The 11,546-nt window shown below is 46.0% G+C and overlaps 1 protein-coding gene across 1 annotated transcript; it reads left to right on the forward strand.

Annotated features, from left to right (window-relative positions):
- Window positions 1-220: 220 nt before the first annotated feature.
- Window positions 221-1,251, forward strand: LOC123428283 (heavy metal-associated isoprenylated plant protein 39-like). Its single transcript, XM_045112476.1, has 3 exons — window positions 221-381; window positions 507-579; window positions 736-1,251. Exons 1-3 carry the CDS (start codon window positions 223-225, stop codon window positions 1,038-1,040), a joined length of 537 nt encoding a protein of 178 aa, XP_044968411.1. The 5' UTR covers window positions 221-222; the 3' UTR covers window positions 1,041-1,251.
- The last annotated feature ends 10,295 nt before the right edge of the window (window positions 1,252-11,546 follow it).

The raw sequence follows: 11,546 nt of genomic DNA on the forward strand, positions 1-11,546 counted from the left end.
CCCTCCCATCAACACGACGATCCCCAAGGCCACGCGGCTCCGCTCAGCACCAATAAACAAGCCCCTGAACCCTGGTTTGGTTAACCATGGGTGCGGCTATCCGCCGGCCTCCGGTGTCACCCAGCGCCATCTTTCCCGCTAAACTTGTCTTTGAAAGGAACCCGCCCGTGACTTTTTGCGCCGTGCCTGCCGGCCCCGCCCCGGCCGCCTATAAGAATCCGGATGAATCCGTCGGCTCTGTCTCCCAAATTATACCGACCTTTCTGCCTTGCCCATCGCCGATCAAGACGAAGCGCCGCACGCCGGTTCCCTTGGCTCACACCCGCCAACGTTCGTCAGTCGGTCAGTGCCGGCCGGGTCGGGTCCATGGCGGAGAAGAAGGTTTCTTGCTTACAGTCGAGCGAATTGGGATTTCTCTCTCTCTCTCTCTCTCTCTTCTGACTTCAATTACGACTCTGCTCATGTTTGTTCATCTTGTTTTCTTCTTTGATGGCTCGGGAATTCAGGTCGTGGTGAAGCTGGACCTGCACGACGACAGGCACAAGCAGAAGGCCATCCAGGTCGTCTCCGGTCTCCACGGTACTCTACTCCCCTGCTTCACCTTCTTCCCCAGTTCCGTGGTGATCGTGGAGGGGACTGGTCATGGCCAGGATTTCCATTGTAGCCCAATCATGCGGCTCACCGATCCATATCTCAATCTGACACTCACGACGTCGACGACTGTTGCTTCCTCAGGAATAGACGACATCGCGGTGGACATGAAGGACCAGAAGATGACGGTGATCGGCACCGTCGACCCCGTCCACCTCGTCGAAAGGCTGCGCAGCAAGTTCTTCGCCACGGCGCAGATGGTCTCCGTCGGCCCGGCCAAGGAGGAGAAGAAGGACGCCGCCAAGAAAGAAGACGAAAAGAAGGAGGCCGACAAGAAGGACCCGGACAAGCCGCCGGCGTGCCCGCCGTACTGCTGGTATGGGCTGCCGCCGCCGTACCACTGCCCCTGCAGCGCCGAGGAGGACCCCAACTCGTGCGTCATCTGCTAAAATCAGCGCGCGCCGCCGATTCCCTCCTCTGTATATTTTGTAGCTGGCCGTGTGCTGCGCTGCCGATCGATCATGCCTTCGACGGTGATCGACGGCGCACGCTATACATAAGGTCATGTATCCGGTTAGTCCCTTACCCGGCAGGTGTGCATCGGCTGCGTTTATAAAGTGCAGATATGGAATGGAATCAGAGTGTGGAGAAAAGATCAAATAGAACTGCTTGCTTGGATTTTTCAGAGAAAGTTCATGGATTGGTCCTCAATGGTGATAAGAACATGCTGAAATAGATAAACCGTAGGTGCGGCAGATCGAGCGAGCGAGGCACAATGAGATTGATAAAAAATCCAGGCGGCTTGCTAGATTGGTCTCGCGTGCATCTCCTACATTTACCAACGGAAACTCTGAAGCTGTCTGGCTGTGCTCCACCTGAGACTCTGAGAGTCGCTTTCAGTCAGTCGGTTGAAAACGCGAACATGTTTTCGAGCTTTTGGACCGGATTTAATGATGCGCTTGTGTTTACTGCGACAGCGAGTAAGCCCCATTGGCACTTCCCTCATTACAACATAATACGTACACAGTAGTGGTACATTATTAACAGTCCATCTCATAAGACAGGCATTGTTAACTCCACGTCTTAATCTTTGCCCTAACTTCATAGAGTTTTCAATAATGGCCAACATCTTGTGCGTTCTACCCACGGCTGCCAAGCTGTCGCATTTTATCCGCTCATTAATATATTTGTTTGACTTTGGCTCTGTTATAACTTTACACCTTTTACGGTTCCTTGTCTAAACCACACTCTTAAATCAGGTGATAAGGTATTTGTCCAAAAACATCAAAAATATTTTCTCTCTTTAAGGAACATACTCTAATCATGCGATAAGGAGTACTTCTTTTTGTGAGGACGAACAAAAATCATACCAACAAGTTGTACCCACATGCAAAAAAATAGTACTACTCTCCAACAAGGCAACACATATGTGTCCGAGTTTTCCACCCCCAAATAGCTGTTGCTTCACCTTAACAAGTTTAGACGAAAATGGTAAAAACTATGAATATATATGTCTCGAGGGAACAGGTCAACAGCTGATGTGTGAAGCGTAGCAAAAATAGTCATATGGAGTAAAATAAGTCACAGGGTTACAACTAAAGGTAAAAGGTAAATGAAAAAAGAGATAGAGACATTGGATTCAGATTAGTAAATTCCAACAAAATGACAACACGGGTCCCTCATTTTACTTTTCCTTGGACGTGCCCAATTCTCTCCTCATATTTGTTTACTTGCACAATCTAAAGGCACCAGCCTAAAATAAATCTACTCGTAGCTATCAGTGACAACTGCAGGTTTGTCCTCGCGTGTACCGATGTTGTTGCATTGCATGCATCACTAAGAATTCTCCTCCCATTATTCTACAAACCTCACCCGTAGCTACTTTCTCCGTGAAAAAGAACGGAGGAGTTGAACGTTGAAACTTTCCCGCGGAGCATGCACTATTGATTGGGCGCGCCCTAAGAATAATGCAGCATACTGTCACACACTCCTTTTTCACGATAAACCTTGCTTGCCAAGGTAACGCGGCGTCCACATCCTGCCGGGACGAATCGCTATCGCTTCTATATTTCTTTTTTGTCTGGCGACGCCACTCACGCACGCATGGATTTGGATTGGATTGGGTTGGGTTCGCCTTGCGCACATTGCCTTTAGAGTTGCTTTCAGTGAGTGGTCTCGATGAGAACGCAAAAGGTATAGAGATTCCAAATACCATGATTAGGATGGTGGAATACATTGTTAACCGCCCATCTCGTAAAATATACGCTGTTAAACTGCGGGTCTTAATCGATGCCCTAACTGCATGGAGTTTTGAAGAATACCACACGGCTTCTGTGTTCTATCGCCAGCTGTGAATCCAGATACATTTCATCCGTCCATCATCCGAGTATATTTCATTTGTTTACATCTTTACAGTTGGCGTTTGTGATAGCTCTAAATCAACCCATCTGATTTGTTTTCCTCATTTTAAGAGCATCTACAACCTCGTATGACAAGTATGGCCTTTTAAACACCCGCGAACGTGTCCACGTGAAATGATCGGGCATGACTTAAATTAGCATAACTGCATCCGAACATCTTATACTAGATTCTTATATTCATACAAAAACATGCAAACTAAAAATCCTAGGTACTATGTAGATCATCTAGCTACTCCTCGTCGGAGATGTTGACTATCTTCGTGCCCTCCGATGAATACGAGCGCGGTAGCCTGGGGCGGAGCTCTCCGTAGGGCGAGGTGCTCGCCCTACCTTGGTTTGTGAGATTTATTTACGTATGTAGGTTAGGGAGAAATCTAAAGAATAATGTTGTAAAATCAAAGTAATCCACACCAATACCCTTTTTTACGAAATCACACTATTGTTATCGTATCATACTACACACAATCACCATAGTACAACATAAACACAAACATAATAACAGAAGGATAACCTAGAAACATCCTAGTGAAAACTATCTTGACAAATCTGTGGAAACATCCTAGAAACATAACGAATGGCAATGGATGAGATGCGCATGGAGGCAGAGCAGATCTGATTTCTTCTTATGATGGTGGCTAGGGTTGATCTCGACTCGGCTCATCACCGCAAACCGCTGCGGCACACACATCGTGGTGATGCGGACAACAGAGGAGGAGCGTGCGGAAATCACTTCTCTTCTCAAGCTCTGATAACATGTAGAAGAGAATCTTTTATAAGAAGATCCAACACCTCCTTGAGTAGTAGGGTGAAATTAATCATCCCATCGCATCCCTTATGACATCTACATGGGCTTTTAGAGATTTGCTAAAATCATTAGATGGGTCCATCATATATTTCAATGGACTAAGGCACTCTTGTTTAACGGAATTTGAGGGTGCTCCTAAGTGCGTCATTTGTCTCGGTCAGTCCCTAAAAAAATTCAGCCCTAAAAAGAATTTGGTTCGCTTGTTCTATGGTTAACCGGTCAACGGTTCACCAGTTGACCGGCCAACCATTGACTTTTCAATAAACAAGGAAAAAATATATTTTCCATGTGGGAAAACAATTTTAAAAACTCATCAATTTGAAAAATTGATATTGAATTTGAAAACAAACTCATTAATTTGAAAAAAAATCATCAATTTGGAAAACATTTCTTATATATTAAAAAATAAAATCATCGATTTTTAAAACCAATTCATTGATCTTTAAAAAAACCATCAATTCTGAAAAAAAAATCACAAGGATGAAAATTTTCATCGAATTTGAAATAAATTCAATAAATTGTAAATAAAACTTTATCAAATTCGAAAAAATAATCAAGTAATTTTAGAAAAAAACATTGACGTTAGAAAACATAGTTGACATTCTTATAAGAATATTCATCAATTTTGAAAATAAACTAATTTGAATACATGTTCATAAATTTTGAAAAAAAAGGTTCATCGATTTTGAGGAAAAACTTCATGAATTTGAATAGAATCTGCACATCCATGTAAAAAAGAAAATGGAGAAAAAATGGCATACATAATAAAACGTCCGAAACAAACCACGAACGGAAGAAAAAATAACAACTGTTTCACAACAGGGTTATTGTTTGCCTATTTGAACGAAATAAGAAAAAATAAGAAAAAATAACAATTCATTGACATTGTAATGGTTAGTGTTGTTTCCTTCGAACCCTTATGCTGGTTCGGCACTCTTTGCGTGAAATTGTCAGGGTTTCGTACAGGCGAGCCCCAGAGCGGGACAATTGAGCCACCCCACTGCGCCCTCGTGAAGCAGCCGCTTTTGGGAACCTCCAGAAAGTTCCCTGCTACGATTTTTGTTTTTATACCGATTTAACGGTTTTATTTTGTGATTCTTTTTTTCTTTTTCTTTTTTGTTTTCTTTTTTCAATTTTTTTTACTTTTTGTTCCGTTTTTAACTTCATATTTACTAGATTTAAAAATATTTTACTTATGTTTTTCTTTGTTTTACATTTTTATTTCTTTCATAATTTTTTTATTACCCATACATAAATAATGTTTGTGATTTTGAAATATTGTTTGCCTATTTGAAAAATGTTTGCCTTTTCCAACTTTTGTTCTCAGATGTTTAAGAGATGTTATTTTTAAAAAACAAATCATAATTTTTTAAAAAAATCGTGATTTCAAAAACTTACCACGTTCAGGAAAATGCTTTATTTTTTTAATTTTCGTTAGGGTTTCTAAAAATGTTTTGAAGTTGAAAATTGTTTCCAATTTTTCAAATTTATTTCCAAATTCAAAAAATGTTCAGATTTTCAAATTGTGTTCGGGTTTCAAAAACATTTTGTGTTTCAAATTTTGTTCCTGTTTCTAAAACTTGCTAGAATTTGCAATTTTTTACGTGTTTTCGGAAAAAATGGAGTTTCAAATTGAAGAAAAAGAAAACATATTAAAAAGAAGTAGAAGAAGAAAAATAAATAGAAAAAGTATGGAAAAAACGAAGTGCGACCTCTACCATACGAAGCGAACAGAAACACACTCTTTGCTCGCTCGTGAAACGGAAGAAATTGAAAACGGACGAAAAAAGCCCGTCAAAAAGAGACTCTGTGCAAATTAGCAGCTACTTGACACAGTAAGCGTCACACAGGAACTTCCCGAAGCCGGTCTGCTGTTCATTTTTCTTTTGTCGTAGTTTACAAAAATGACGGTCTGCTGTTCATTTTTCTTTTGTCGTAGTTTACAAAAATGATAGGGGTATATAGCCCGCCCCAGATTAGAGCGCTTGCAGCGTTGTTACCAAATGCATATTGACGGGTGATAAAGGCGTCGAATAGGAAATGCCGGAATTTGCCCTAGTTTTCAAAAATTTGTGGAAACACATGCGGCTTTGACATAACTTGCAAAATTCATGTGTTTCGATGTACTCCCTCCGTTCCTAAATATAAGACCTTTTAAAGATTGCACTATAAACTACATACGGATGTACATAGACATATTTTAGAGTATAGATTCACTCATTTTGCTCCGTATGCAGTCGTCTAATGTAATCTCTAAAAGGTCTTATATTTACATAGGATGGAATTCATCGCATGCGACATCCAGTACATAAACCTTTGCGGACGTCGCGAACGCGTCCGCGTGCGTCCCCTTTGCACGTACGGACCGTCGCTGTTGCATGCATCATTTCGTCGCCACTAATAATTCCCGCTCCATTATTGTTCTACAGTACAACGGTGGAGTTGAAGGCTGAAACTTTCCACGAGAGCAAATCGCTACAGCGTACAGCCTACACTTGCAGTGGCTTTGTATGATTGGACGCCGGCCCGAACGGGAATGCGTGCGTGCGTCATAGGCTCCACGTACTGCTGACGCCCGCATGCACTTGGCCACTTGGGCAGGGTGGGGGTTGGGAACTCGGGATTTGCTTCTCTCTCGCGGCGAGCGCACGTTTCCGCGTCGCTGGTGGAGATGGATGGCCGGTCTTTTCCGCCGGCCGATTCGCCGGAGATATACGCTCGATGATATGCTATGGCGTGTGCAGGCCTCTCCAAATAGTGGAAAGGTGGCGACTATCTTTCCTCAAGACGGTGCCATGTAAAGTTGAAGCTGGTTTGGTTTGCTAGAGATCGAGGTGGCCGTCCGGATGCGCACCTGCTGAACTCAGCCTAGATGCGCGCATGCATGCATGGAAACATTATCCCTAGTCTAGCGCGTACGTGTCTTTTGTGTCTCCTGTTCCTCTTGTTGATCGAAATATGCAAACTCGTAGACTGTTACCACTAGTACTCCCTCTGTAAACTAATATAAAAAATGTTTAGATTACTAAAGTAGTGTTTTAAATGTTCTTATATTAGCTTACGAAGAGACTTTCTAAGTTGCTGTTTGCTACTTAATTACTGGTACTAACAAGGCTATGACAGAGTACTTGCTCGCATCGCATGTACTAGAACGCTTGTATGGCTAGTGCTGGTGGATGCACACCATACATTAATCTTCTCATGCCGGGCATGGAGTAGCTATCAGTGTGGACTTCTGGACTCCACCACCTCTGTCCTCTCGCATGGACCGTTCTTGGCCTTGGCCTGTGGCATGCATCACCTCCCATCATTATTCTACAAAACCCACACCGGCCACACCGGTTTCTCCATCAAAAAGAACGTGCTCGAGGTTTAAACTTTCCAGCCGAGCATGGCTGACGGAGATGGCACGGTGTCGATTCACCATGGATTATTGGGCGCAAGCCATGCTAGAGCCTAGAGGCTGGATCACGATCGAGTGCGTCACACAGATAGATTCGTGGTGCGTAGCCACGTACGTAGACTTTTTGACGCCTTGCTTGCCAAAGGTGGCACTGCGTCCGGCCTCGGCGACGCTGCTTACGCACGCACGCACGCACGCACGCACTTGGGTTTGGGTTCGTTCGGTTGGCCGCTGCTCTCGCGCACTTTGCCGCGTCCGTTGGCGATCGGCACGAATATCTTCCGGGGATTATCCTTTCACACAAGATCGTCCGGATTCTGCCGCGAAATTCCCAAGGCACCGGCAAGAGGGACGGAGGCAGCACGTTCGGTTGCTAAAGAGGAGGCCGTCGGGGTGGGCGCTGAAGTCAAGTCAGCGAAGGTGCGCATGCGGCCAACTTGATTGTCAATTTTTTGGGTTTCTTCTCACGCTGATCGATATGATCAAATTCGGCAACAAGTGGGAAATTGCATGAGTAAGAGCATTTACAACTACATCTATTAAAATAGACCCCTCAAACGCCTACAAACGGCCGCGTCCACGAACATAGACCGGTCACTTTCCTTTGCATTCGTGTATATCATATCTGACACCCTATATCTATATAAATCTATGAAATGTAGTACGCAGCTCACCAAACGATCAAACCAACATGAAACGGACATACGAACCGATACCAAACGGGCATAATTCACGTAAACATCACCAAAAAAACATAATTAACACAGTTCAACGATCCAACACATTCTAACTACATACTAATATGGGTTTCAAACAAAAAACTGCATACTAATACTAGATTATCTAAAAGGAGAGGGCGAGCTTCACCACTTTCTCGCCGGCTCTTTTCCCTTCCGGTCGCCCCGACGATGTTGTAGCCGTCCTAAAAAGGAGGTGGGTCGACGTCGGAGTCAGCCCCGTCGGAGGAGGACGGCGAGGAGATGACGATGTAGGCTGACGCGGCCTTGCTTGCCCTTGAGCTTGGCCACCCTTGCCGCCTCGCTGCTGCCTCCCGCTCGGATTCCTCAATGCTGAGCCGGAGCTGTTCAGCGTTGATCCTCCAGAGCCGCCGAGCGTTTGTCTCACCGTGGTTAGTGACCGATGGTACACCCACTGAAGGAGATGCTCCTCCTCGTCGGGCACCGACAACACACGATGGTGACGGGCAGACTACGCACCTACGTCGGACCCGTCCCCATCTCCCTTGCCCTCTACCTCTCGTGGCGGGCAGGCCGTGCCTTTGACTTTGGAGTCCCAATATGTGGTGTCGATGGAGCGGGCACTAGAACCCACCGCTGCCAGCACGGAGCAGCGGCCGAAGGTAGAGGAGGCCATCAGGTGGGTAGAGCAGACTGCGTAGGCCTCGTCGATCCGCGCGCGGGGCGAGAAGGGTCGGCGTGAGCGCTGTGCCGATGGCCTACACGAGGTCTCGCACCGGAGCCGGAGTTGTCGCCCATATCGACCCACGAGCGCTCGAGCGCAATACGGAGCTCGAGCTCCCACTCATCTCCGGAACAGCCGTTAGAGTGGCTGCCGGTGCTGGACATGCTCGCTGGCACTACAAATTGGACGAATTGGGGAAGCACGAAGTCGGTGATCGGAGCGGAGTGAAATGAGCTAGGGTTTGTTCCGGACGAAAGGGGGATTTTGTGGGGTCGGGATGGGCCAACGTTGGGTCTGGCTGACGTCCCGGACGCGCCCGGGCGCACCTTGGCCGCCTCATATCCGTTCTATATTTGGATTGGATATGAGGGGTGCCCGTCAGCCCGGACATTTGTCCGCGGTTTAAGAGCTTCGGTTGGTCGGTTTTTTGTCACATGTTAGTTACCGGACCTCGCATTTGAGATGGGTAGGAGGGGTCCCATTATAGATCCTCTAAGATCATCTACAAGTGGACTGGGCAAATCCAGGCCCTATATGTCCGCGGACGCGCCCACGCACGCAGGCGGACACGGCTGGACGCCCCCTCATATCTTACTCCCCGCATCCACATATCTCATAGTCATATCTGTACTCTTAAATTCATACAAAACTACGCACGTTGATCACACAAATAATTGTCGCATGTAAATAAAAATGTTGGTACTGAATATAAATAGTCTTTACATAAAATTTATTTGAAGTGCACAATCAACCATGTACTCTTTGGTTTCCATGGTGGATCCACATATGCTCCATCACATCATTGACTAATTGTCCGTGCATCCAATGATCTCTGAAATTCTAATGCATTTGTAGAAAGTTCATAAGTTGAGCTGCATTTTGATCTTTCGGGATTCCAACATACCCTCCAAGTGCTTCAAAATCATTTGTTTGGATTAAATCATCACCCTCATCCTCGTCATATTGTGCAAAATACACAACATGAAGTCATGAGCTAGCATATAGTTTCTGACTCCCACATCATTGCAGCCCCATGAACAATTCCTCAATGAGCTTGCAGCACTACGAATGCCCTCTCCACATCCTTCCTAGATGCTTCCTTCATTGATGTGAAGTGCTTTTGTTCGGTACCCTGTGGTTCGGATATGGACTTCACAAATGAAGCCCACTGAGGATAGGTGCCCTCGACAAGCTAGTATCCAATATTGTAGTGTCGACCGTTGACGGTGTAGTGCCCGTCGGAGATTCCCCATTTGCAAAGCATCTTGAACACCAGATATTTTAGAAGCACGTTGATTTCGTTGTTTGAATCGGTCATTTCAAATAAAGAATGCCAAATCAATAAGTCATGTGATGCCTCCACTTTTAGTATGATGGTGGACTCTTTGATGTGATCTTGATACATTCCTCGCAAACCTTTGGGGCAGTTCTTCCGCTGCCAATGCATGCAATCAATTGATCCCAGCATTACTAGAAACCATCTAGCCTCTTCACTAGCCAACAACTTCTCCATGTCCTACATATTTGGCTCTCTAAGATACACTTCTCCAAACACCTCGACCATAACACGGGCAAACTTGACAGTAGTCTTCAGGCATGTGCTTTCTCCTATCCTGACCATCTCACCAATGACATCTCATGCAGTATCAAGTGCAAGCATTCTCATAGCAGTCATGCACTTCTACTTGGCAGAGAAAGAGACTTGACCGCATCAATTGTTGGGGAACATCGCATGGGAAACAAAAATTTTCCTACGCGCACGAAGACCTATCATGGTGATGTCCATCTACGAGAGGGGATGTGTGATCTACGTACCCTTGTAGACCGTACAGCAGAAGCGTTGGTGAACGCGGTTGATGTAGTGGAACGTCCTCACGTCCCTCGATCCGCCCCGCGAACTATCCCGCGATCAGTCCCACGATCTAGTGCCGAACGGATGGCACCTCCGCGTTCAGCACACGTACAGCTCGACGATGATCTCGGCCTTCTTGATCCAGCAAGAGAGACGGAGAGGTAGAAGAGTTCTCCGGCAGCGTGACGGCGCTCCGGAGGTTGGTGATGATCTCGTCTCAGCAGGGCTCTGCTCGAGCTCCGCAGAAACGCGATCTAGACGTAAAACCGTGGAGATATGTGGTCGGGCTGCCGTGGCAAAAGTTGTCTCAAATCAGCCCTAAAACCCCCACTATATATAGGAGGAGGAGGGGGGAGCCTTGCCTTGGGGTCCAAGGACTCCCAAGGGGAAAGGTCACCCCCCCAAACCGAGTCCTACTTGGTTTGGAAGGTGGAGTCCTTCTTCCCTTTCCCACATCCTTCTTTTTCTTTTCTTTTCTCTTTGATTTTTCTTCCAATGCGCATAGGGCTCTTTTGGGCTGTCCCACCAGCCCACTAAGGGCTGATGCGGCACCCCCAATGCCTATGGGCTTCCCCGGGGTGGGTTGCCCCCCGGTGAACTCCCGGAACCCATTCGTCATTCCCGGTACATTCCCGGTAACTCCGAAAACCTCCCGGTAATCAAATGGGGTCATCCTATATATCAATCTTTGTTTCCGGACCATTCCGGAAACCCTCGTGACGTCCGTGATCTCATCCGGGACTCCGAACAACATTCGGTAACCAACCATATAACTCAAATACGCATAAAACAACGTCGAACCTTAAGTGTGCAGACCCTGCGGGTTCGAGAACTATGTAGACATGACCCGAGAGACTCCTCGGTCAATATCCAATGGCGGGACCTGTATGCCCATATTGGATCCTACATATTCTACGAAGATCTTATCGTTTGAACCTCAGTGTCAAGGATTCATATAATCCCGTATGTCATTCCCTTTGTCCTTCGGTATGTTACTTGCCCGAGATTCGATCATCAGTATCCGCATACCTATTTCAATCTCGTTTACCGGCA

Source organism: Hordeum vulgare, chromosome 2H, assembly GCF_904849725.1.
Source record: "Hordeum vulgare subsp. vulgare chromosome 2H, MorexV3_pseudomolecules_assembly, whole genome shotgun sequence".
Classification (NCBI taxonomy): Eukaryota; Viridiplantae; Streptophyta; class Magnoliopsida; order Poales; family Poaceae; genus Hordeum; species Hordeum vulgare.

What these genes read in the sequence shown, in the direction of transcription:
- LOC123428283 (XM_045112476.1), top strand. Translation starts at nt 223, where the DNA reads ATGAATCCGTCGGCTCTGTCTCCCAAATTATACCGACCTTTCTGCCTT. An exon ending in GGTCCATGGCGGAGAAGAAG is followed by an intron (nt 382 to 506) that starts GTTTCTTGCTTA and finishes TCGGGAATTCAG; the next exon opens with GTCGTGGTGAAGCTGGACCT. An exon ending in GGTCGTCTCCGGTCTCCACG is followed by an intron (nt 580 to 735) that starts GTACTCTACTCC and finishes TTGCTTCCTCAG; the next exon opens with GAATAGACGACATCGCGGTG.